Below are 27793 nucleotides of genomic sequence, written 5' to 3' on the forward strand. Positions count from 1 at the left end.
CTCGGAAGGTACCAACAAGGCTAGGTGAGCAGCGCAGGATCAGCTAGAAGGAGTGGGAAGTCAGAAGGGGAGGAGCTTGTTTGGCTCTTTGTGTTTTCTTCTCTCCTTTGTGTATTTGTTTCAGCCCCCATTCAATTTGTGGTGCAAAGCCTGAAGCAGCCACGAGGCCTCTCCTTCAGCTGTCGCCAGCTCCCAAACTTGCCTCATGCTCCTGTTCATGTTGGTTGTCATGGAGACTTAAGTGCTGGCTTGAATGGAGCTAAATGCGCCAGGGCTGGGAGATGGAATAGGGCCAGGTGTATTTTTAAAGCCATCTGGGAAACCCGGTCACCACAAGGAAAGCCTCTCGCCCTGATCAGCGTGTTCTTTCCTTGGGGACTGGTTTACAAACACAAAGTGGGTAAAAGCTAAGCCTCTGCTTTCTATTCCACCTTTAAAGCTAAAAAGGTGTGTTTGGGTTTTACTTAGAGTTTTTGCCTTTTGACACAATGACTGGAAAACTGTCACGTCTCCACTGGTGCAGAGACCCTGGGAAGTTCTGGAAATAGTAACAGAAAATGTTTAGATACCGCACATTGTGTGCCAGGCACTGTTTTATGTTTAAAATTAGCTGTCTAATCTTCACAACTGCCCTGTGAGGGAAGTTCTACTTTTGGTCCCATTTTACAGATGAGAACACTGAGGCACAAGGTAGGTAAGTAATTTGCCCAAGGCCACAAAGGTAAGGGAAACACAGAGTTTGAACCTAGGTAGCATTCTAACCATTATGATATTCTGCCTCTGCAAGGATGTGGGGGTCAGGAAGTCCTGACTTGGAATTTTGACTCTGGCACTGTGTGACCTCAGGCAAGTGGCTTCACTCTCTGAACCTTGGTTCCTTCTTGGGTAAAATGAGGGTACTAATGGCTATCCAGTGACGTTGTTGTGAAGATTAGAAATACGATATGTGAAGAGTCTAGCAAATAGAAAGTGTCCAGTGAAAGGTAGCTTTGGTAACCAGACTCAACCTCTGCATCACAGCCGGGAAGGGGTGCTGAGCTGTGACTGCTGCCGCTCAGAAGGAACAAGTGAGGCAGGAAATGTATCAGGGCCAGCAGGATCACAGCTGCTGTCTGAAAGTGTCTATAGCAGATGCTGGCAGTTCCCTGCCCATCAGCACTCATCAGTCCTCCACAAGCTTCCCACTTCCTGCCACAGGCACCTGCGACTATGCCAGAGGGCTCCTCTAGCTGTGGGAAATTGCTTGAGCAAGCAGGAATATGGGGTGATTAGGTATAAAGGAGGGAGCAGTGGCGGTTCAGGGACAGAATTCTCACCTTCCATGCCGGAGGCCCAGGCTCGATTGCTGGCCGATGTACCTCAAGCACAGCCACTACTCATCTCTCAGTGGAGGCTTGTGTGTTGCTATGATGCTGACCAGGTTTCAGCGGACCTTCCAGACTAAAGTGGACTGGAAAGAAAGGCCTGGAGATCTACTTCCAAAAATCAGCCAGTGAAAACCCTGTGGGTCACAACAGTCTGATCCCCCACTGATTATGTGGATGGCGCAGGCCCGGGCAGCATTTCATTCAGTTCCTTGTTTCATTCTGGTCACCATGAGTCAGAGGCTGACTCTACTGGCAACTAGCAACAACAAGGTATAGGGAGTTGGTAGATAAATGCTCCCAGTTGCCTGTCTCCCTGAGGTCTCCAGCAGAATGGAGCCCCAGTTGCTCAGAGTGATAATCTGCTCATTAACACACACACACGCGCACACGCACACACAGACACACCCGGTATTGACTGCCTTTCTTTCCCGGTCTCACTTCCCTGCCGCCCTATAGTGCTTCCTGGGGCTACCTTCCAAATTAACTCAAACCCTTGTCCTTCTGGGAAGGAACCCACATGAAGACAGTATGTATGCCTGTGTCTTTTATCCTGATGTCAATTCAACAATGCACTCGTGGAAAAGAGAACTGTGGTCGTCTGAGTAAGGGCCCCCAAAGATATGCAGGCCCAGAATGCTCCTTAGAAGCAAGGATGGTGAGACTGTGTCTTACATACTTTGGACATGTTGTCAGGAGGATTGGTCCCTGGAGAAGGACATCATGTTTGGCAAAGTACAGGGTCAGCGTTAAAAAGGAAGACCCTCAAGGTGTATTGACACAGTGGCTGCAACAATGAGCTCAAGCACAACAATGATTGTAAGGATGGCTCAGGACCGGGCAGTGTTTCGTTCTGTTGTGCATAGGGTCACTATGAGTCGGAACCGACTCGACGGCATCTAACAACAGTCCCTGGGAGGAAACCCTGGTGGCGTATTGGTTAAGAGCTACAGCTGCTAACCGAAAGGTCGGCAGTTCGAATCCACCAGGCACTCCTGGAAACCCTATGGGGCAGTTATACACTGTCCTCTAAGGTCGCTGTGAGTTGGAATTGACTCGATGGCAATGGGTTGGTGGTTAGTCCCTGGGACCTGTAAATATTACTTTATATGGCAAAAGGACATTACGAGTGTGATTAAAGTAAGGATCTTGAGGTGGGGAGATTATCCTGGATTATCTGGGTGGGCCCTAAAGGCAATCACAAGTGTCTTATTGGAGGATGACAGGGGAAGATTTGACACAGAAGATGACAATGTGACTTTGAAACGAGATGCTACGCTGCTGGCTTGGCAGATGGAGGGAGGGGCCGTGAGCCAAAGGATACAGGGAATGCTACCCTAAAAGCTAAAAAAGGCAAGGAAACACATTCTTTTCTAGAGGCTCCAACTGATTTCAGACTTCCGACCTCCATTCAGAGCTGTAAGAGAATAAATGTGCATTGTTTTACGCCACCAAGTCTGTGGTAGTTTTTTACAATGGCCATAGTAAACTAATACAGTAACTCAGGGACAGACTACAGCGGCAGTTCTCCAAGTGTGGTCCCCAGACCAGGAGCAACAGCAGCACCTGAGCTCCTGTCAGAAACGCAGATTCTCAGGTCCCACCCCAGATGTCCGCTGCTATTTATAAGGTTCTCACTAGTCAATTTTTTCAGAAGTAGACTGCCAGGTCCTTCTTCCTAGTCTATCTTAGTCTGGAAGCTCTGCTGAAACCTGTCCACCAAGGGTGACCCCACTGGTATTTGAAATACCGGTGGCAAAGCTTCCAGTATCACGGCAACCCGCAAGCCACCACAGTACAAAAACCTGACAGATACACGGTAGAGGGTCAGCGAAAAAGAGGAAGACCCTCAAAGAGATGGTTTGACACAGTGGCTGCAACAACGGGCTCGAGCATGGCAACATCACGAGGATGACTCAGGACCAGGCAGTGTTTCGTTCTGTTGTACGCAGGGTCGCTATGAGTCAAAACCGACTCGATGGCACCTAACAACAACCACCACCCCAGATGTGCTGAATCTGAGCAGAGCCGGGGGTGGGCCCAGTGATCGGTGCTTTAACAAGCCTTCCAGGTAAATTGTGATGCTCCCCATAAACAGAGCATCCAGTTCAGTGGTCGGCCCTGGCTAGATGTTAGAATCACCGGAGAGCTTTCAACAGTGTGAATGTCTGATCCCATACCCCAGAGATTCTGAAATGCGTGGTCTAAAGTGCAGGGTAGACACTGGGCTTTTTTAAATTACCCCACCTGATTCTTGTCCAGTTAGGGTTGAGAACCAGTGTGATGGTATGAGAACCACTGATCTAGAAGGTTGATTTTCAAACTGAGCTTCACAGAGCATGGGGATTCTGGGAAGATGCCCCAGATGTCACTAAAGATGGGGAATGCAGAGGCCAACCCAGCAGGGCTCCTGGCCCTAGGGGTCAAAAAGTCACGTGTAATTAAAGAAAACAAGCCCATTGCTGTAGAGTTGGTTCTGACTCATAGAGACCCTAGAGGGCAGAGTAGAACTGCCCATGGGGTTTCCAAAGCTATAAAATATTTATGGGAGCAGCCTGCCACATCTTTCTCCCACAGAATGGCTCGTGGGTTCTAACCACCAACCTTTCAGTTAGCAGCCAGCGGAACACTTCAACTATTGCCTTCTGTGTTTGCCAATGGCACCTTCCCCAACCCCAGGTATTTTTGTAAGGCGCTCTGCCAATTTTTCTTTTAAAGCAACATGTTTTTAAAAACTGCATAGCGGAGTTTACGAAAATACTTGGGGGTTGCGGGGAGGGCGAGGTTGGCAAACAAAACGTAGAAGACTCGTATTATTTATGTAAAACACAGTAATTCCACTGTAGAAACAGCAAATATAGGGATCCCTAAGGTCCCTGGGTGGCAGGGTTGGTGGCTAATCTAAAGGTTGGAAGTTCAAACCCACTGACCAGGGAAGAAAGGGCTGGTGATCTGTTCCGTAAAGATTACAGCCAAGAAAGCCCTAAAGAGCAGTTTTACTCTGACACACACGGGGTCACCATGTTTTCACGGCAATGGATTTGGTTTGGTTGTTGGATGTCGGAATTCATGAGCCTGAAACAATAATTCTGCAACTGCCTCAGGCCACTCATCAGCTGGTCCATACGCTACTTACTTCTAGTGATTCACAAATTGACGTTAGGGAGAGAAAGTACAGAACAGGCTAATTCTGCAAGGTATAAAAAGGAAGAGGAGATAGAAGGGTATACTCATTTGGCTGTTGGTTTATTGGGACTGAAGTTTTCCACAAGCATAACTTTTACTTGTGTAGTCTAACACCTCTCTGAGTTTTGCCATTTAGAAACGAAATACAAAAATTATAAAGCCAAACCTGTTGGGATTTTTAAAAGGAAAAATGGAAGTATTCCAATCAGACAATTGAAGTAGGTTTTTTTTGTGTATTTTTAATGTCAGAACAGTTATGTTTCAATCTGTATTTTGATAACTACTGTCCCCAAAACAAACATAATTTAAATGTCATTTTAAAATGTATGGGCTGGCAATTTAAAAATTTTACTACATAATTAAGAACAATGGGTCAACTTATTAAGTGAGGAAAGCTGGCATTTGATATTATACATGAGTTTTAAGATTCTTCTAAATTTAATTTTTATAAAATCTTTAAGACTGTATTAATCTATTTTGACTTTTCATCACTTATTCATGACATACCTACCATACTGAAAATGACAAAATTTTTTTATTCTTTTAATTTTTAAGGAACAGTTATAAAATGAAAAAGGTTAGTGATTCCAAAAAGGTTGGGAAAAACTTTATCATGTGGGCAGAAGCTCGACTCCATCCACAATGTCCCTTCTATGGCTGAGCTATCAGTACGGAAAGGTCTGGGAGCTCAGGTGCGGTGAGCACCTACTACATCTGTGGTTTTCAAACTTTTTTGACTGCAACCAACCGGAAAAAAATTTACTTCATGCCTCAACCTGGTACACATACAAACACACACACTTGGCAAATGGAACAAGTTTCACAAAATAATATTTATCCTTATGATGTGCAATGTGCTGTGATATTTCTAGACTATTCTATTCCATTCCAGTCTATTTTGTTTCATTTCTTGTTGCTGCTTTCGTTGTTTAATGCTGGTCTTGACCCATTTAATTGTTTTCACAACCCTGTAATGGATTGCAACCTGTGGTTTATAAAACCAAGCATTTTACAGATACTGTCATCTAATCCTCCTAGACGCCCAACAGACATCTCAAACGTAACATGGCCAGTCTTTACTCCTGCTGTCCCTTTACCTCAAAAAAATAAAGCTGCTCCATCCTGCAGCTGTCTCCATCTCAGTAAGTGGTGTCTCTAGCCTCCTGGCGGCTCAGGCCCAAACTCTCTGAGCTATCCTTTAGTCCTCTCTTCCTCTCACCCCTCCCCTCATGGTCACCAGCAAATCCTGTTGGCTCCACCTTCAAAATACTGCATTTCATTGATTTGCAGACACTCTAGATATTTAAGATGCATCCAAAAAAAAAAAAAAAAAAAAGCCTGCCAATCATGTTTGAATATGCCGTAGATTCTATGATATATCCTGACATCAGAACTGTTAAAATTCAGCTTCTCAAAACCTTCATCTCTCCCACCTGAGTTCGAGCCCCCTTCATCTCTCCGGATCACTGCAGTAGCCTCTGACCTGGTCTGCCTTCCTTCCACTGTGTTCCCTAGACTTGATTCTCCACACAGCAGCCAGAGAGAACCGTTTAAAAAAAAGGTCAGGTATGATCATTAAGATTGTGTGTCAGCTTGGCCATGATTCTCAGTATTCTGGCAGTGGTATTACGTTGTGATCACTTCCCTGTTGAGATTTGATGTGTGATTACCCCCATGATGGGATCTGCTGTGGGTAGCCAACCAGTTGAAACGGAGTTTCCTTGGGTGTGTGGCCTGCATCCAAATATAAGCAGACTTTCTGGCTTTTATCTGTGCTAGATCCTGCAGCTAGCTCCTGTTCATCTGACCTTCGGTTCTTTGGACTTGAGCTAGCAACTTACCAGTGGCCTTGCTTGCCAATCTTAGGATTTGTCAATCTTTACAGCCTGTGAGCAAGAACCCTGCTTTCTGACCTGCGATCACGGGTTGGTCAGCTCTTGCAGCTACATGAATCAGGAGAAGCCTTGTGGTCTTGCCTTCCAATCTTGGGATTCATCAACTTTCAACAGCCTGTGAGCAAAAGCCCTGCTCTCCAACTTGCCAATCTTGGGTTTGCCAGCCCCTGTGGCTGCATGTATCATGAGAAGCCTCTATCCTGATCCACGGACTTGGGTGTTCCAGCTTCTACAACCTCATAAGCCATTTCCTTGATATAAATCTCTCTCTATATTTCTACACTTTACTGGTTTCGTTTCTCTAGATAGCCCAGCCTAAGACATCAGTCCATGTCATCCTCTGCCCAAGCCTGTCAATGGGTCCTCTTCTCTTCTCTAATAAAATTAAAATTGCAAATAATCATCTACAAGGTTCTTTATGATCTGTCCTGCACAAACCCTCTGATCTTATCTCCTGGTAACATCCCCTTCATTCACTCGACTCCAGTCACACTGGCCTCCTTGAGCCCCAGTAAGCTCACTCCTGCCTCAGGACCTTTGCACTTGCTAGTCCCCATCCTAGAATACTCTACCACAGATATCCACATGGCTCACTATCTCACCTCTTTCAGGTTTTTTTCCAAAGGACAGCTTCTCAACAAGGCCTTTCTGGACCATCATATAAAATTACAACAACCCCCTCCTTCCCTGACACCAGCACCAGCTAGAAAACTTACAAGGCTCGGTGGAAAATGAAAACATAGGGAAATGAGGGGAAAAGATGCCCTTAAAGCCAATAAGAGATAAAGCTTTTTCCTTTAAAAATATTTTATTACTTATAAAACTAACAGGGTAATAATGATACATGACTAACAACATAAACTTACTCTGAGCTGTTTCTTCTGACACCAATTCTGTCTTTTCTGACACTAACTGCAAATGTACTTTTTCTGACCCTCACCACCTTGAGCTAGATCCAAACATCACACAAGAAACCAAGAGTAGCTTCATAATTTTTGTATAATTCCAAAGGCCCGTTTATGTGTTTTATCTCTGTACCTTCAATTACAAGAAGAAAATAATTTTAAAATTGTCTCTCTTATTAATAAAATTATTTCACCCAAAGCTTTAAGTGAAAATAGTGTTCTTTTCTGTCAAATACCATAATCTGTAAATTGAATTTCTATTTCTAGACTTGTGGATATTTGCTTTGCAATGTTGTCGCAGTTTTCAAACCTGTTGTTGTTAGTTGCCGTCAAGTCGATTCTGACTCACGGCGACCCCGTGTGTTTCAAAGTAGAGCTGTTCCATAGGGTTTTCTTAATGGAAGCAGATTCCCAGGTCTTTTTTTCGTGGTTCCTCTGGGTGGGTTTGAACCACCAATCTTTAGGTTAGCAGTCAAATGCAAACTGTTTGCACCACCCAGGAACCCTTAGTTTTCAAACTAAGCATGTGCACTCAGGGACAGCTGCTATGTGCTTGGGCCACTGCCCACTGTGCCCACAGACACCACATCTGTGTGCCCGTGCTCTCACCTGGGTGTCTCCTCTACTCACACACGTTTCATTGTCCACTGGACTTCACTCACACAAAAAGAGCTCAAAGATAAAATTATTAAGAATTTCAAAATGGTAAAAATAAGAAAATATATTTTCACCACGATTAAAAATCAATGAATCAAAAAAAAAAAAGAAAGAAAGAAAGGTAGAGGGGGAAAGGAGAGCTAGCAAAATGTGTTCAGTTGGCCAGTGGCAAGTGGTATGCACATGAGTTAAGATCAGAGACGGAGGCCTTTTAAAGAACCTGTGTCAATAAGTCACAATGGTTGTTCGCAAAACTAAAGAATTTAAAACAATATGTAAAAATCAAGCTCTGAAAATTTTCAATTAAAAACTATGAGCGCAAATAATTTTAAATGCTTTTCTGCAGTATATTCACCAATATGACCAAAATAACAATGCATTTTAGTCATTTACTTTTCCTTACTTTAATGACATTTAGACAAATTAATAAACCTTATATTTTATGTATAAAAAAAAAGAATTTCAAGATGGTGACGGAGAAGCATTAAACCAAACATGGTGATTTTCTCAGCTCAAGGCCCCATCTGATGCACATGTCATGTGTCCATGAAGCTGGCTCTGCCTGGCACACCCAGAACCCTGACCTTTCTTTATTTTCTCTTTGGCACTGTCACCCTCTGATATGCTTTGCATATTCCCATATCACCCCCATTACAATGGAAAGTCTCCTGTGGGTGGAATATTTTTCTCTGTTTGTTCACTACTGCACCCTAACTCCAGGTATATACTTGGCACACATTAAATGTCTGTTGAGTAAACAAATCAAATTCTCATAGCAATCCTGTAAGATGGAGACCATAATACTCATTTTACAGATGAGGAACTTGGGGCTCACCAGAGTGAGGTAACCTTCTAACCAACACACAGCTGATAACCAACAGAGCTAGGATTCAAACCTAGGACCCCGCTACACTGCTTTATCAGTAGGGGCTGCTGTGAAGAGCAAATACAACTGTAGCTATGAAACTGGTTTGCACAATGAGAAGTTTGGGGATAACTGGTACCAGTCATTAGAGCAGTGTTGCTGCTGTTGTTAGTTGCCATCAAGTCAATTCCAATCCATGGTGACCCGTGTGTGCAGATTAGAACTGCTCCATAGGGCTTTCAAGGCTGTGACCTTTTGGAAGCAGATTGCCAGGCTTTCTTCCAAGGTGCCTCTGGGTGGGGTGGAACCAACAACCTTTGGGCTAGTAGTCGAGTGCTCAACTGTTTGCACCAACCAGGGACCACTTATAGGAGCAATAAAAAACCAAACCCATTGCCATCGAGTCGATTCCGGCTCATAGCGACCCTATAGGACAGAGTAGAACTGCCCCATAACGTTTCCAAGGGGTGGCTAGTGGATTTGAACTGCCAACCTTTTTTTGGTTAGCAGCCAAACTGTTAACCACTGTGCCACCAGGGCTCCTGTAAGAGCGATAATAAGTAGTAATTTTGATTGTGAATCACATTTAAAGAAGTGGGACACTAACTTATTTGGTGTCTCACTGAAGTCAGAGGAGCTTCCTGTTCATTCTGGAGCTGTGTTGTTTTGTTATAGTGGAAGTGATGGTGGTTGTGGATCTGAAGAAAGCAAGCTTGGCCTGGTGCATCCTAGGGGAGACCCTCCCATCCCTACACCCACCCTCTTTGTGTATCTGAGCTGAAGATGAGCCCAGTGCTTAATTCACAGGCTCAGAATGCCGTGAGGTAGGAAGGTTGGAACCCCTAGAGAGCCCTCTGATTTGAAAACCCTCTCTGATTTTATTATCCAGAGGAAATATGGAGAGCTAAATGGGAGGAGATGGCTAGGAAGTGCATTACAGAACATTAAACAATAGCTGGTCAGCATCAGACACAAATAAATGGCCCATAATCTACTGCCAAACACATGGAGGGTTGGCTGGCTGGCTTCCAGGCAGGGAAGCGTGTGGGCTGAACATCAGACCCTATAGACCATAGAATGCCTGCCTGTGGTCATATCCCAGCAGCCAGCAGGAGAAGATTCCAGCACCCAGGCAGGATCTGCATCTTTCCACATGATGTCACTCCATAGAACTAGACTGGGTCTTCTCACCATCTAGGATCTGAAAGAAAACCATTTTCTCTAACCTGGGCCCAAAGTGCCTGCCTGCCTTGGGAAATCTTGGATTGGAAGAGGGAAGCCACATGTGCCTATTTGGGCTTAGAGTAGGTTGACTTAAAAGGCCGGAAAAGAATGTCTGTGAAGTGGGATTCCCCCGGCTCCAGCAAGGACCCATCCCCAAAAATACCCGGCATGCTTTAACTTAGGTCTTTAACCTCCATTAAAATGCAAATACCTTCAAAGGAGAGATAAGCTTGTAGCCTGGCAAGTCAGCCACATTTTAGTATGAAGCAATCCTCAATCCTTTGCTACAAGCTTTTAGCATTGATATCCTGAGAAGACATAGGTAGGAGGCAATGTGGAAGAAAGAACTGAGAAGGGGGTTTCCAGAAGGGAGAAGGGTAGCCTGCAGAATCTTAAAAACCAATATCACTATTGATCCATGGTGGTGTAAACAGTTCATGTTCTTGGCTGCTAACTGAAAGGCTGGTGGTTCGAGTCCACCCAGAGGCATCTCAGAAGATAGGCCTGGTGATCTACTTCCAAAAAATCAGTCATTAAAAATCCTGTGGAGCACAGTTCTACTCTTGACATACATGGCGTCACCATAAGTCAGACTACTCAACAGCAAGTGGTATGGATAAGCAGATTGGTCTACACTGGTAAAAGCCATGGGCTATAGTCAAAGTCTCCAGTTCTCCCACCTCCCAGCTACGTGACATTGGGCAAGTCACTTAACCTGTCTGGGCCACCATTTCCTTATCCGAAAAGTGTGTGATACCGCACCCATCTTGGGGGTGCTGTGAGAACTACATAAAGTGTGTGGAAGGTCTGCCCCTCCATACATATTGCTGTCTGTGCCTCCACATTCTGGAAACTGTACAACCACCGAGTTACATCTGTGAGTGGATATTACCTTGTCTCCACTATAACTCCCTGTCTGGTTCTTCCTCTTCCCTTACACGCCCCCAACCACTTCCTTTCTACAGTATCCTTCCTGCTTCCTGTAGGGATATGGGTAATAGGGGAAGCTTTCCTGCACCCAAAGCAGACAAAAAAGAAGAGGCAGGAGGAGGTTGGCCTTTGGGGGAGATATCGAGAACCTGCACACGTGAGCACTATCAGGAAGGGCACTCACAAACCAAAAAACCAAACCACTGCCTTCGAGTTGATTCCAAATCACAGTGACCCTGTAGGACAGCGTAGAGCTGCCCCATAGGGTTTCCAAGGCTACGAATCTTTACGGAAGCATACTGTCACAACTTTATCCTATAGAGCGGCTGTTTGGTTCCAACTGCCAACATTTCCGTTAGCAGCCAAGTACTTTAACCGCTGCACCATCAGGAATCCTTCAGCACGTGAGATCTATCAGAAAGGGTACTACGCCACCAGGAAAATGGAATCTCCTTGCTCAGAGTTCTTGAGGAAGAAATAACCTGCCATTTATGCTCCTGACATCATCAGTCAGCAACAGCCCCCAACAGTGGTGAGTAAGAAAATCCAAGGAAGTGCGACTTTTTCCCGGGTAATTAAAAGCTTACTGAATGCGGTAGATTGCAAGACTGCGTTAGTGGCCTCAATTCTTCACCCTCCCCCGTATCCGCGGCGTTGTCATGTGACTTTGCAGGTCCTCCCATCAAGAGGCATCCCTTGATTCTGAGGTGGTCATGTGACATGGTAAGACCAATGGGATGTCAGCAGATGGAATGTGCTGCAAGCAAGGGTTTTAACCGGCAACTCTCATGCTGCTGCCATCACCAGGAGGAGAACATGCCCAGGCAGCCAACTGGTCAGTCCCAAGAGGCGAAGGAAAGATGCACGGAGCAGAGATGCCACAGCAAAAGTGGCCAGGTAAACCAGCCTGGAGCCAAGCCACGCCCACCCACAGACCAGTGAGGGAGCCCAGCCAGGGTCAGCCAAACCCAGGCTAGATCGACCCACCCTTATTTAACTCAGACACATGAACTTCAATAATAAGTGATTGTCATTTGAAGCCACTGAGTCTTAGGGTAGTTTATACCCAGCAATAGTTAAAACAATACACCTAACATTTGTAATAATTGCACGTTTAATAGAAATCATTCTAAAACGTATCTGACGCTTACCTGCCTTCTTCAGCAAAATCAAGCGAAAGCAGTTCAGCCTTCACTGGGTCACTCATGCCCACCATGATGAAAAGCCATCAGTGCGCCATAAGCCAGTGATGTCCTCAGGGCTTCCATACACAATGGAGGCTCTGGAAAGAATTCCAGTCTACTATTCTTTTGAAATCTCAAATCTAGTCCCTAGGTCTTTATAATTTGTCTTGTAATCAACTTTATCAGCTGTAATCCTTTGTACAGTTACAGTGACTATCTTCACCCCCTCCGCCCCAGCCTAATGTGCTGGACCTAATTTACCCCTTCAAGAAACTCATCTATGCCGGTTAGAATGGTGTCCAAAGTAAGAGTTAACAGGCTTAGAGTAACTGAAATGGTTTTCTGAGTATCAAATGCATGTGCTTTAGTGCTGGAATTTCTGTCCTTGATGTTGACCTCCTTGATGCTTCATGCTCTTTTCCTGGTTTTCCTCTGGGAGCCAGCGGCAGAGGTTGCCAGGTAAGGAACATCTGCCCCACATAGGTGGCGCTGTGTTCCTCCATTGCTGGAATAGTCTTTGCTGAGGAGAGCGACGGAAGACTCAACTTGAAGGTAATTACTGGCCCACAGGCCAGAAGTGGTCAGAGTTATCCACCAAGTTCTTTCCTCTGTCACAGCCCGTCTCTGTACACACTGCCTTATGTTAGCACAGTGGGGGCCATGGGTTCCCCCAGAGCAGAGACAGCATCCTACTTGTCTTTGTGTCCCGAGGCACTTAGCACAGCTCCAGGCACACAGTAGGTACTCACTAAGTGTATTGTGGGTGGAGTGAAAAGATTTTCCTGGTGGCCCTTGTTTTTCTGTGCCCAGGCTTGTCTTCAGAAGAATTGGAATCTATGAGCTTCTGAAATACTTCACATCAAATTGTTGGAAAATATTTTCAAATGAGTGAAGTTGTCCTGTGTCAAAAAGCAGTTCCTATTTCAGAGCATAAGTTTATTTTCTGACCTGTGCTACCGTGAAGCCATGTGACTAAATGAGGGGAATAAAGCCACTTGACACTTCAGGAGAAAGCAGGTATTTTTGTAGTCTGTTGAGCTGTTACTTTAGGGGTTCCCCCTAGGTCTGACCTTTTTTTTTTTATCCAAATGTCTAAAGACCGCATGTCCAACCAGAAGATTGGATTTAGCAATTCATCAGATATGTCTGTGGATGTATGAGCTGGTTATTCTACCTTCCTACCCCTCCTCCTTCACTCTCTGTCCTCTTCACTGCTCTGAGTCCCAAGGCTGATCCCATGGACTGCCTCAAGGGACTTCCCTGCCCTCTGGCTTTGTGTTGGATTTGGCCAATGGGAAGCATTGATGATGGGATGTGGAAGGAGAGAGGTCAGGTTATTTCTTCTCCATTTTCTCCCTGTTTTGAGTCCGTCATGATCAAAGCTTCTACTCAGTGGCCCCTCCTCGACGGCTCCAAATCACACAGGATCCATTTCCCAATATCCTCCTCTTTCCTCTTCAAGCACAAAAAAAAACCTAAACCCATTGCTGTCGAGTCAATTCTGACTCATAGTGACCCTATAAGCCAGAGTAGAGCTGCCCCATAGAGTTTCCAAGGAGGGAGCCCCTGGTGGATTCGAACTGTTGGCCTTTTGGCTAGCAGCCGTAGCTCCTAACCACCACACCACCAGTGTTTCCTCTTCAAGCACGGGGGTAGGAAAGGCTTCCCACAGTTCCAGATTTCTAGGTGCCTCAACATTCCTTGTTGGTTCCCTTAACTCCACCCATACCTCTGAAAATGGCCCCTCCACTTAAGTCTTTTCATCTGAGCCATTTGAGTTGTTTCTCTGCTGTTACCCTGACTGGTACAATCCGCAAAAAATATTACCTAAGAAACGTCTTGCCAGGGCTACCTCTCTCCAGGGAAAGGCATTCAAGGAAAATCAGACTCTTTTGTCTCTAGCTTTCAGAATTCATGATTAGCAGTTTTGGCTCTATCTAAATAAAGTGATACAAGGTGATGGTAAACCCCAATTCACAAATGAGAAAAGATCTTATTCCTTCATTCACTCATTCGTTCACCAGATATTTATTCAGCACCTACTATGTGCCAGGCACAGTTCTGACCCTGAAGAAACAGTGATAATGTACAAGGTAAAACCTCCCAGTGCTGTCAAGTTGATTCCAACTCATAGCGACCCTATAGGACAGAGTAGAACTGCCCCATAGAGTTTCCGAGGAGCGCCTGGCAGATTCGAACTGCCAACCCTTGGGTTAGCAGCTGTAGCACTTAACCACTATGCCACGAGGGTTTCCCAATGTACAAAACAGACACAACCAATCCCTGCCCGCATGGCACATACAATCTAACCTCTACAGCCTCCCAGAAGTCAGAGGTCCCAGCAGAGCCCACCTAGAAGACAGAGTCCCCTGAAGTCTGAGCCTTCGGCAGATTCTCAGAGGGATCCAGGACCCAAACAAGGTTAAGAGCCACCAAATTAACTATCAAGTCTTCCCCTCCAACAGGGGAATAATAACCCACCTGCTTACAGAAGAAGCTTGGCACCCTCAGTTTGAATTTGTCAGGGCCATTTTGGTGCTCACTGTGGTGGCACAACCATCCACCTTCCCTGCCCACCCACCACCCCCAATATTCTCCACAGATTCCCCTCTTTTGTCCCTCAGTTCCTCACACTTTATAATTAGCCACGTCCTCCTCTGAGCTGCTCCCTCAGGGCCCACAGACGTTGGCAGCTGCACCACGCTATGAGCTGTTTTTATGAATGGAGAGCGGCTGGGGCTGGATTCAGAGATAAACCCTCTCAGAAAGCCTAGATTTTCTGGCTTTCCCTGTCTTTTTAGCAGAGGCAGTGAGGGTGAATTTCTGCCTCAACTGGAGTAACTGTGAGATTCTGTTTGGAGGACTTAACTAAAACTGCCTTTGCTGGGGAGACCCAGGGGTGGCTGGGGTGAACTGGGGGTGAGGTGTGGCAGTATATGAGGAAATAGGTAGCAAGCCTGGGGTTGGCCTGCCTCCGTCAAGTCTCGGGGAAACATTTGAGTTTCCTCAGAAAGGTGTAAACAGGCCTTACCGGTAACCCAATACTTCCCCTGCTTCAGGTCAGAAAGGACAAGGGCGATAGGCTGGTGCCCTCAGAAAAGGTTGCCAGGCTGACAGAAGCAGCCCCATCCCCAAGTCCCCACCCCTGTACGGCAGACACAACCAGCTGCAGGCCCAGCTGTCACACTGAAACCCCCTCCACAGCCCTGTGGAAAAGCCTTCTTTTCTCAGGACCTCCAACTGCCTCGTGTGGGGCTGAAAGGAAGTCTCACCCCAGGAAGAAAACACGAACAGGAAAGCAGGCAGGGCTGGAGAAATGGGAAACCTAATCCCGAGGCTACAGGAGGGCCCCTGGTCTCCGGGAGGATCAACTGGGCTGAGCTCTTCTGCGGACTGTCCTGGCGGTGGACACTGCCCAAGCTTGGGCAGGGCATGTTTATACAACAACATCCCCTTTGCATTGAGCCCCATTTGGAAAAGGTCAGAGGTGTATTTATAGAAACATCTGGGACTCACTTCACTCTGTCTCTTTTGGACTCCCCAAATTTCTGACTACAATGAAATCATGCAACCAATTGCTAGAAGGAGTGAGGAAAGCAGAAACCATTTTTAAAGGGCCTCTGGCTTTGAGCAGCTGGGTGGGGGCTGGTGGCAACAAGCACAGAGGGGCTTCTGTGAAAAGCCTGGGGGACAGGAAGCTGCTGTGGTGGCCGACTCCCTTCCAGCCTCCCTCCACCGAGGGTAGAATGGGAAAATTCGCAGGACACGGTTGCAAAACAATCTACCTTCCTCCTCTCCCCCACCGCACCCACCCCCGACAGAGGGAAGAGAGGAAAGTTGTGGCCATCATTTACCTGCTGAGATTGGGAGGACGCTGTTGATGAAAGTAGGCTGAGACGCGATAAAGCGGAAGAAAAGCGGAAGATAAATTCCCACAGTCATTGGATTCAGAGCAACCATGCTGGCTGGGATCTGGCAAGTGTCAAGTTTAGAGAAAGCTGCTCTGGGCCCTCGCTTATCTCGGTTTTGTCTTCCTCGCTGCTGTTTGCGCTCCTCTCTCTCATCCCCCCCCCCCCCGCACCTCCCTCTCCCTCTCTCTCTCTCTCTTCCCTTTCCTCATGCCTTTATTGAGAAAGAATGCCAACCATTTCCCATTAAACCTTCTCCATACTACATGGGGTTATATATATCTCAAGCACTGGATCAAGTGCCCACGTTAAAATTAAGATGTCAGAATTTTCTTTTTTGGTGACTGAGGTAAGTGGCTATTGAAGAGGTGATGAAAACGCAGCCAAGTCTCAAATGCTCACTGGGAGCCGTCCTCAAGGGCGGGTGGATTGCCTCATTGATTCTCCACCGTCTACTTGCTCTGAGCTGAGCCTTCCTGCAGCATCACAGGCTTAACTCTCCTGATTCAAAACGAACTTCCATGGCCACAAACTCCTCTGTGGTCAACCTTGACATTTTTACCCACTGAGTGACAGTTCTACTCTGCCCTATTGGGTCGCTAGGTGTCAGAATCCACTCCACAGCAGTGGGTTTGGTTTAGTTTGGGTGAGTGGCAGCTGTCAAGCTGACCTTTGGTTTTTTTTTTTTCTTTTATCATTCACTAAAAAGTAGGGGAGTTTATATTTTAAAAACAGCTTTCTCTGTAAGAAAAAAAAAAGTATTTCTCTCTCTCTAGAAGCTGCAACTCTTTAATCCCATGAAAAAATAAATGAAAACAGGCAATAGATGGAAAGTGAGCAATTATTTATCAAGCTATATAGGGAGAAGTGGCATCATTAACTTGATCTTTGACTAGGCAGAATTCTTCAAATAAAAATTAATGCGTCTTTAAATGAATTTCTTTTATGAGCTTCTAAAGCCTGTTACACAGATTCTTGGATTACTAAAATAATAATCCACAGAGTTGTTCATTTTGCTTAATTTATATCACATACTCCCAGTGTCTCATGGGAGTTAATTCAGAAACAGTCTGGCAGCCACCGGACCCTGGGATGGCCTCCTTGAGGAGGGGTGCTGAGCCTCATTCAGGGGGAGGTAGAGCTGGGTTGAGGCATGTACTAAGGCATAGTATAAGATGAGCATTAGGAGTCCCTGAGGGGCACAAAGGGTTAAGCTGACTACTGGCCAAAAGGTTGGTGGATCAAACCCATCCAGAGGCACCTCAGAAGAAAGGCCTGGCAATCTGCTTCTAAAAGGTCACAGCCTTGAAGACCGTATAGAGCAGTTCTAGTTCTACACTGCACACATGGGGTTGTCATGAGTCAGAATCAGATCAATGGCAACCAGCAACAACAATATACAGCATTAGTACCAGACTTGATCATGACTCCCAGCTCTGCTATGTGACAACGGACAAGTCATTTGGCCTCTCTAAGCCTCAGTTTTCTCATCCATAAGATGGAAATAATGTTCCCTTGAAAGATTTTTTGGAAAGGTTAAATGAGGTAACATTGGATGAATTCTAAATAAATTACTGTATTTTAAAGCAAATAGCACACACCTTCTACATTTGTTTGCCAACCACACCCTGGCTCTGCAAGATATCTTCTTAAGCACTGCAGTGCCATTTATTTTTACCTGTTGCTGTGGAAAAAAAAGAAAAAAATAGCACAGTGTGTGTCTCAGTCATCCAGTGCAGCTATAACAGAAATACCACAAGTGGATGGCTTTAACAAACAGAAATTTATTCTCTCACAGTCCAGTAGGCTAGAAGTTCAAATTCAGGTCATCTGTTCCAGGGGAAGGCTTTCTCTCTGTCAGCTCTCGAGTAAGGCCCTTGTCATCAATCCTCGCTTAGTCTAGGAGCTTCTCCTCACAGGAACCCCAGGTCCAAAGGACACACTGCTCCTGGAGCTGCTTTCTTGGTGGTATGAGGTCCCCAACTCTCTGCTGTTTCCTTTCCTTTCCTTTTACTTCTTGTAAGATAAAAGGTGGTACAGACCACACCCCAGGGAAACTCCCTTTACATTGGATCAGGGATGTAAACTTATTAAGGGTGTTACAATCCCACCCTAATTCTCTTTAACATAATCTAATCTTGCCTCATTAACCACAAGCAGAGATTAGGATTTACAACACTTAGGAAAATTACAATCACAAAATGGAGGGCAACCACACAATACCAGGAATCATGGCCTAACAGAGTTGACACATATTTTTGGAGGACACAATTCAATCCATGACAGTGCTTATAAAAATACACTGTAGGGGGAAAGGTGTGGTTGGCAAACAAACAGACCCCAAAACACCTGTGTAGTTGGCAAACAAACAGAAGGTGAGAATTATTTAGGTAACAATATGGTAGAACTTACACATAGAGACAGCAAAAATGAAACCCAGGGAGCCATGGTAAATCGGGTGCAAAGATGGCCCCCAAGAATCCCACCCCTCCCTGTATGCACCTGCTGTTTTCCCATCAACAGGTGGAGGCCATTTCCCCTTCTGTGGAATCTGGGTTGGCCTTGTGACTTGTTTTGACCAATAGAATGTGACCAAAGTGACACTGTGCCAGTTCCAGGCCTGGCAGCTTCTGTTTTTGCCCTTCCTTGGACACCAGTGGCCACATAAAGAAGCCTGAGCTATTGAAGAGGCCACATACAGGGGGAAGCAGCCATCCCCAGCTGTTCTGGCCATCCAAGATGAGGCATTAAGCACGTGAATGAGGCCGTTTGAGATCATCTAGTGCTATTCAGGTCTCCACAGAACTGCAGTCACAGGAGTAACCCCAGGTGAGACCAGCTGAAGAACTGCACAGCTGAACACAGCCCAGATTACAGAATCACGAGCAAATAAGATGGCTAGTGTTTCAAGTCCCTAAGGCTTACTGTGGTTTGTTATGCAGCAATAGCTAACTGACACAGGATTTAAAGATCCCTGGGGAGCACAAATGGTTTGCTCTCGGCTACTAACTGAAGGGTTGGTGGCACCACAGAAGAAAGGCCTGGCAATCTACTTCTGTAAGATTACAACCATTGAAAACCCTATGGAGTTCAGTTCTACTCTGAAACACGTAGGGGCACCAAGAGTCAGAACTGACTCCATGGCAGCAGGTTATAAGGTTTATAAGTATTTGAAAGCATGAAAAATACACTTGGGCTACATTAAAAATTAATGTAGAGCTTAAATACTGTAGCCGTACCTCATTCAGCTGCTGTCTTAGTCACCCAGTGCTGCCATAAAGAAATGCCACAGCGGGTGGCTTATAATAAATAGACATTTATTCTCTCACAGTCTAGCAGGCTAGAAGCCCGAATTCAAGGTGCCAGCTCCAAGGGAAGGCTTTCCATCTCTGTAGGCTCTGAAGGAAATCTTGTCATCAATCTTCCCCAGTCGAGGAGCTTCTATGGGCAGGGGCCCGAGGTCCAAAGGACGTGCTATTCTCCTGGCTCTTGTTTCTTGGTGGTATGAGTTTTCCCTGTTTCTCTGCTGGCTTCTCTCTTCTATATCTCAAAAGAAATTGACTTAAGACATAACCTAATCTTATATAGAGTCCTGCCTCATTAACATAACTCCCACTAATCCTACCTCATTAACATCATAGGGGTAGGATTTACTACACAGGAAAATCACATCAGATGACACAATGGTGGACAATCACACAATACTGACAATCATGGGTCAGCCAAGTTGACAGACATTTGGGGAGAACACGATTCAATCCATGTCAGCTGCTCCTACAATATTTAATATATCCGGCTGTGTGGATCATAACAAATTACAGACAACATTTTGAAGAATGGGAATTCCAGAACATTTAATTTTGCTCATGAGGAATCTGTACATAGACCAAAAGGCAGTCGTTCGAACAGAACAAGGGGATACTGTGTGGTTTAAAATCAGGGAAGGTGTACATCAGGGTTGTATCCTTTCACCACCTGCGTTATGCAGATGACACAACCTTGCTTGCTGAAAGTGAAGAGGACTTGAAGCACTTCCTGATGGAGATCAGAGACCACAACCTTCAGTATGGATTGCACCTCAACATAAAGAAAACAAAAATCCTCACAACTGGACCAATAAACAACATCATGATAAATGGAGAAAAGGCTGAAGTTGTCAAGGATTTCATTTTACTTGCATTTGCAGTCAACACCCATGGAAGCAGCAGTCAAGAAACCAAACCATGTATTCCATTGGACAAATCTGCTACAAAAGACCTCTTTCAAGTGTTAAAAAGCAAAGATTTCACTTTGGGAACTAAGGTAACCCTGACCCAAGCCATGGCTTTTTCAGTTACCTCATGTGCATGGTGAAACCCTGGTGGTGTAGTGGTTAAGAACTACGGCTGCTAACCAAAAGGTCAGCAGTTCAAATCCACCAGGCTATGAGTCAGAACCAACCTGACAGCAGTGAGTTTAGTGTTTTTTTGTTTGTTTGGTGGAATGAAAAGAAAAAGTAGAAAAAGTGGCATAACTTTATGCCACACTGTGTAATGTGCATTTTCCCAGCACCCCTCTGTGCCTTTGCACACACAGCTTCCTGGTGGGGCCTGGTACAACAGAGGGCTTTGGTGAGCATCACAGGAGAGTGAGAGGGAATGTAGATGCCACCCTGGATTAGGACCTACACACAGGGAGGTGGATGTGTACATTCAGGTCACGAGGGGGCAAGTCACCGCTGACTTAAAGTTACAATAGAACATGCTACCATTTGGGAAGGCCCCATTACAGAAGTATTTACAAGCCCCAATATTGGGTGGTACAAACGGTTAAGCACTGGGTTACTAACTGAAAGGTCGGTGCTTTGAACCTACCCAGAGGTGCCTCAGAACTGCTTCTGAAAGGTGACAGCCATGAAAACCCTATGAGGTACAAGTTCTTGCGAGCACAGCTCTACTCTGAAACACATATGGACACCACCAGCCAGAATCTATTCAATGGCAACTGGTTAGTACATATTAAACAGTTACTAGAATATTCCTGTCCTCCCAGGTACCATGTATTTCATGAGCCCATTTCTTATGAGGCTACCCTAACTAAGGTAGAAATGGTCCTTTCTTCAAGTCCTCCTGGGAAGGCTCTGAATCTTTTCAGAATCTAATAGCACAGGCTATTAGATTTGCCCGGAAGGAAATTATTTAAGATTTGAGAAAGGCTTACATCATTAAAGCTAAAGTCAGAGCCTGTCTTCTCAGGCCTTATGGGTGGGAGGGACACTGGAGGGCAATCTGGTGGTACTCCTCAAAGCTTAAAACGCATGCACCATTTGGCCCAGGAGTTCCACAGAAACATTCACACAACCGCCTGCTGGTTTAGGTGCAAGGATGTTCGTTACAGCCTCAGAATGGGAAAGCCTAACTGTCTATAAACATGAGATTGACTGAATAAATCATGGGACATCCATTCAGTGGAACATTATGCAGTCATTAAAAAGAATAAGGTAGTCTCTTCAACAGATGGTGCTGGAAAAATTGGACTTTCACATGCAAAATGAACCTTAAGACTTAATGTTACACCATACATAAAAATGAGCTTCAGAGTAGATTATTGACCTAAATATAAGACCTAAAGCTCTTAAACTTCTAGAAGAAAATCATAGTGACTTTGAGTTAGGCAAAGATGTCTTATATGGTACACAAAAAGCACAAACCATAAAAGAAAAAAAGGTTAAACTGAACTTCACCAAAATCTCAAAATTTCTTTTCCTCGAAAGGCAAAGTTATACTGAAAAGAAAAACCACAGATTAGAGAAGATATTTCTCAAAACACATATCTGATAAAGGACTTGTATCCAGAATATAGAAAGAACTTCTACAACTCAATAATAATAAAACAAACAACTCCGTTTTAAAAAACGGGCAAAAGATGTGAACAGATACTTCACCAAAGAAGATACAAGAATGTTAAGTAAGCACACGAAAAGATGCTGAACATCATAGGGAAGTGTAAGTTGAAACCACAATGAGATACCACTACTCATTCACTGGAATGGCTAAAATTAAAAAGACTGACAATACTAAGTGTTGATGAGGAGGCAGAGCAATTGGAGCTCTCATGCAAGGCTAAAACGGAAAGCAAAATAGAACAAACACTTTGGAAAAGAGTTTGGTGGTTTCTTACAAAGTTAAATTCACAGTTACTATATGATAATTATACTAAATACACACTCACTCATACACAAATATTCATAACAACTTTCTTTTATTCCTTGACTTTTTTTTTATTATTATACTTTAGATGAAGGTTTACAGAACAAACTAGTTTCTCATTAAACACATATTGTTTTGTGACATTGGTTACCAACCCTACGACATGTCAACACTCTCCTGTCTCAACTTTGGGTTCCCAGTCACCAGCTTTCCTGTCCCTTCCTGCCTTCTAGTCCTTGCCCCTGGGCTGGTGTGCCCCTTTAGTCTCCTTTTGTTTTATGGGCCTGTCAAATCTTTGTCTAAAGGGTGAATCTCAGGAATGACTTTCTTTCTGAGCTAAAAGGGTGTCCGGGGTCCATACCCTTGGGGTTTCTCCGGTCTCTGTCAGACCAGTAAGCCTGGCCTTTTTTTGTGAATTAGAATTTTGTTCTACATTTTTCTCTAGCTCTGTCTGGGACCCTCTATTGTGATCCCTGTCAGAGCAGTCAGTGGTGGTAGCTGGGCACCATCTAGTTGTGCTGAACTCAATCTGGTGGAAGCTGTGGTCCATTAGTCCTTTGGACTAATCTTTCCCTTGTATCTTCGGTTTTCTTCATTCTCCCTTGGCTTCCAACAGAGTAAGACCAGTGCAGTACCTTAGGTGGCCGTTCACAAGCCTTTAAGACCCCAGACGCTACTCACCAAAGTAGAACATAGAGAATTTTCTTCATAAACTGTGTTATGACCCTTGAGCTAGATGCTCCCCGAGACCATGGTCTCCACAGCCCTCAGCCTCAGCCCAGTAACTCAGTCTCTCAGGGGGTTTGGATGTGTCCATGGAGCTTCCATGACCTTGTCTTGGACAAGTTGTGCTGGCTTCCCCAGTATTGTGTACTGTCTCAGACCCTTCACCAGACTTACCACTTTCCTATTGTCTATTTAGTACATAACCACTTTATTTCTAATATTCAAAAATTGGAACACCACAAATGTCTATCAACTGATGAATGGACAAATTCTGGTATATCCATACAATGCAATGCTCCTTAGCAATACAATTAAATGTACTAACGATACAAGGAACATGGATGAACCCAAGTACATTGTGCTAAATGAAACAAAGTCGGATACAAAAGGTGCCATACTGTGTAAGTCCATTTACGTGACATTCTGGAAAAGACAAACCTACAAGCATGGAAAACAGATCAGTGGTTGCCAGGGTTGGGGCCGTGAGAAAAGGATGGGCTGCAAAGAGGCCCAAGAGGACTTTGTGGTGAAGGAAGCGTTTTTTATCTTGATTGGAGTGGTGGTTTGTATACTTTATCAAAACTCACCAAACTCCCTTTCAAAAAGGGTGAGTTTTATTGCATGTAAATTAACCCTCAATAAACTTGACTTAAAAAGAAAAAGGCAGTTCATGTTTTAAAAATTCTATTGTGGTAAAATACATATAACATAAATCTTGCCATTTTAACCATTTCTAAGTGTACAATTCGGTGACTTTAATTACATTCACCAGGTCGAACACCCATCACCACTATTTCCAAAACTTTTTATTCGCTCTAAACAAAAACTACCCATTAAACAATACCTCCCATTCCTCCCCCCTCAGCCCCTGATAACCACTAATCTATGTTCATTTCTAAGCATTTGCCTCTTCTGGGTATGTCATATCTGCAGGATCACACAATAGCTGTCCTTTTGTGTTTGACTGGTTTCACTCAGCATAACATTTTTAAGGTTTATCCACGTCATAGCATGTGTCACAACTTCATTTCTCTTTATGGCCGAGTGATGTTCCATTGTACGTATATACCACATCCTATTTATCCATTCATCTGTTGAAGGACCCTTGGGTGCTTTCCACTTTTGGCTACTGTGAATAGTGCTACAATGAACATTGGTGTGCAAGGTCTGTTTGAATCCTTGCTTTCAAGTCTGTTCGATACATATCTAGGAGTAGAATTGCTGGGTCATATGGTAATTCTATGTTTAACTTCTTGAGGAAATGCCCAACTGTTTTCTGCAGTGACTGGGCCATCTTACATGCCCACCAGCAAAAAAAAAAAAAAAAAGTTTATATTTATTTATGCACTGACTTGAAAAGTCCATGAAATATTGTTGGATGAAACAAGAAAGTGGCGGTACATCTGACCAAACATCTAAACAAACAAATATTTATCTATTATTTATAGAAGACAAAGATCTAGAAAGAGATACATTAAACACATGGGGGCGGAAGCACGTGGGCTGAGAGAAGGAAGAGAGAGACTTACCTTTTTCGCCGCATGAGTGTATTTTTTGAAATTTTTGCAGTGTGTATTATTTAACTTTTCATTTAAAAATAAAAGGATAATTTACAAAATCAGATTTTTGCAACCTGAGGAGTAAAGAAGAAGAAAAGAAAAAAACCTCCTTCTTGCTAGTTTGAAGTCCAACAAGTCCTTGGCCCACAGGGTGTGCTGAGAGGAGCAGACAGACAGTTATTGATCAGTCCTGGCAGAGAAAGGGAGCTGGGGGCCCCGTCCTTCTGCCCCAGAATTAACGATGATTCAGTTAGTTAAGCAAAGTCCTGGCCACTGCCCACCGGCAGTTGTAGCTGTATCTGCAGGTGGGATGTAAGCCTGGGCAGCTGAGAAGCCTGGGGAAGCCCCTCCTCACAGCTCACGGTCCCCTGGCAACCTAAGCTTAAATGAGAGCCAGGACAGACAGACGGGGCCTCACAACGCAAAGTACAAATCTGTCAGAGAAGCCAAGAAACCAGTAAGCCTAACACCACTAATTAGACTCATTCAGCCACCTAGTCTGCAGTTACATTTCCAAGGCAGGGAGCCTGGTTTTCCTCACTTTCGGGGAAGAGAGTTGCCTTGGGCTGGCCTTGAGCCATCTATAGTGCAATCACAACATAGTGACAATTACCTTATCCAAGAACAGAGCTTCCCAATCTGTGCTGGCAGGCGCTTGCATTCTAAGAGATATCCTGTATGCGAAGGAGTGGTGAAGCTCAAATAAATCGGAAAAACAGTGCATTTATGTCCCTCTTGGAAATTTACAACATACATTAGCTTTCCAAAGGCACTGCGAAGTCCTGCAGTAAAGAAATCCATTAAATTTGCTTTCATTCCTAAACGTGTTTGACTACAAACCCATATATATTCAATTCCTATCATTTAACTCTCCTCTTTTTCCTTTTCTGTTTTATACAATTAACACGTTACTGATGTGATAAATAATTCTCATGTCACCACAAGCTGCTTTCGATTCCATTCCAGCTCGTGGAGCTTCCCTGTGTGTCAGAGTAAAACTCTGCTCTATAGGATTTCCCACAGCTGTCATCTTTCAGCAGCAGATCACTAGGCCTTTCTTCTGAGTTGCCTCTGGGTAGATTCGAACTGCCAACCTTTTGGTTAAGAGCTGAGTGTTTAACTGATTGTGCCACCCAGGGATAAAGCTTTATTTTTTATAAAGTACTTTTTATCATAATTTTTTTGATTTGGTACTCACAAGGGAGGCAGCAGGGCTAGAATCGTAATCCCCATTTTACAGATGAGAAAACTGAGGTTCTGGAGACAGCAGCAGAGAGTCAGGTCATTGTCTGGCAGGCTGGAGCAGTTACTGGCAAGGCTGGACCTGCACCTTGCAGACTGCAGAATGGCAAGCCAAGCCAGATGTCATCCAGTCCTCCTGGGCCTTCAGGCCAAGTCTAGACCCTCAAAGGAATATCAGTCGACCTTGCCTGTACCTGAAACCAGACTTAGAGATGCTGGGAGCCCAAGAATCACTAAGCTCTGAAGGTGTAGGAGAGAGGAAAGCCACAGCTTTTGTGACAGGGAGCCAGAGAGGGCTGGGGATCTCAGAGGAGACCTCAGAATGGATTATGACAAGCTGAGGACTAATGGCTCTTGAACTGAAGCTCACAGGAAGGGAAAACATCCTGAATCCTCAGCTAATCCGGTCTCCTGATGTTATTTATTTCAAGAAACAGAAATAAATGAACTCATAGTAATCATTAAGCTACTGAAGGGTTTAACAAATCCCTCACTCTCTCAGGGGGCAGAGGGTTTGTCCCAGATTTCCCCTAGGGTGAATCCCCCCAAAACTCAGTTGACGTTCACTGCAAACTCTTCTAGCTGGGCCAAATGTATATATTCCTAGCTTACTTGTTGCACTTTGTGGTGGTGGTTGTTAGTTCCTGTCGAGTTGATTCCAACTCATCGTGACTCCATGTGTGCGGAGTAGGACTGCTCCCTAGAGGTTTCAAGGCTGTGACTTTTGGGAAGCAGATCACCATTACTGTCTTCCAAGGTGCCTCTGGGTGGATTCAAACTTCCAGTCTTTCCGCCAGTCGTCAAGTGCTCAACCGTTTGCACCATCTAGGGACTCCACTGTTTAACACTTACTATTTTGCAAAATTTTATTTTTACACATTTATTGGAAGGACATTACCACTTCCATCCCATCACTTCCACCAGCGCCGTATGGTTCCTTTTTTATTTGCAGAGACTGGATGGAGCGAGAGGAAGGTCCACCTAACAATGTGATGTGGCCCAAGGTGAGGACAAATGATCATTTTCAAAGCATCCATCCAGTCTCTGTCCAGCTAGAGGGGGAAATCAAGGCTGTGCAGCTGTGTGGTTTGGCCAAGGGCCTAGAATGGGCTTGATGGTTCCCAACACACTCATGGGCTTGTGCTGATCACAGCTCTGAAGTCAGAGGGTGAGCAAGGGCCCTGCCCTTGCCGTGTGTAACTACGCACACTTCCACTCCCTTGGAGGGAAGAGAGATCTTGGCCGGATCATCGATATTTTCTCCTGTCGCCCACCTTGCACCTCCCTTTTCTCTCCTGCTCTGTGGCAGGGTCCCAGTGCCAGACTTGCTCTTCCGGGTTATCAGGAGCTGCTGAGGAGCTAAGACTGGCTATTTAGGAAAGAATAACCCAGGAGACGGAGGAGAAAAACCCACAGATGCTGCAGCCCCATGCCACTTTCCTGACATCCCATGTCAAGGATGCTCTCCTCTCCCACAGGCTGTGGTGGAACAAATCCTGCAAACCTGAGGCCTCAGTATGTGCTCTATCCAACCCACTCCTGAAGGTCTTAAAGTGCTTTAAAAATTCGCAGCCACAGTGACAGGGTTAAACTATACACACAATTCAGGGTCAGAGAAACAGGTGAGGTTTTTTTTTTTTTTTAAAGCATGAGAGAGATTTAAAAATGTCCTCCCAGTTACCATGGGTTATGTGATAACCTGTTTCCTGATATACAGAGTTACCAGATGTAACTGTGATGCCTGCAAGAAATGGGTGGGTGTTTCAGTTATTAGTGCTGCCGTAACAAAAATATCACAAATGGGGGGCTTTAAAGAACGGAAATGTATTTTTTTCACAGTTTCGGAGGCTAGAAATTTGAATTCAGGGCAATTTTAGAGAAAAGCTCTCTCTGTGTCAGCTCTGGGGGTGGATCTTTGTCTCTTCCGGTGTCTGTAGCTCTGATGCTCCTCAGCGATCTT

At 44.8% G+C, this 27793-nt stretch overlaps 1 protein-coding gene across 1 annotated transcript in view; it reads right to left on the bottom strand.

The window, feature by feature from the left end:
* The window catches only part of COLQ (collagen like tail subunit of asymmetric acetylcholinesterase), a 79777-nt gene extending 63544 nt beyond the window's left edge, over positions 1 to 16233 (bottom strand). The window contains exon 1 of the mRNA XM_049870871.1: positions 16065 to 16233. Within this exon, the coding sequence (XP_049726828.1) occupies positions 16065 to 16170 (106 nt within the window). The 5' untranslated portion in view covers positions 16171 to 16233. The remainder of the gene's footprint in view (positions 1 to 16064) is intronic.
* Between the last annotated feature and the right edge of the window lie 11560 nt (positions 16234 to 27793).

This window comes from Elephas maximus, chromosome 27, assembly GCF_024166365.1.
Source record: "Elephas maximus indicus isolate mEleMax1 chromosome 27, mEleMax1 primary haplotype, whole genome shotgun sequence".
NCBI lineage: Eukaryota > Metazoa > Chordata > Mammalia > Proboscidea > Elephantidae > Elephas > Elephas maximus.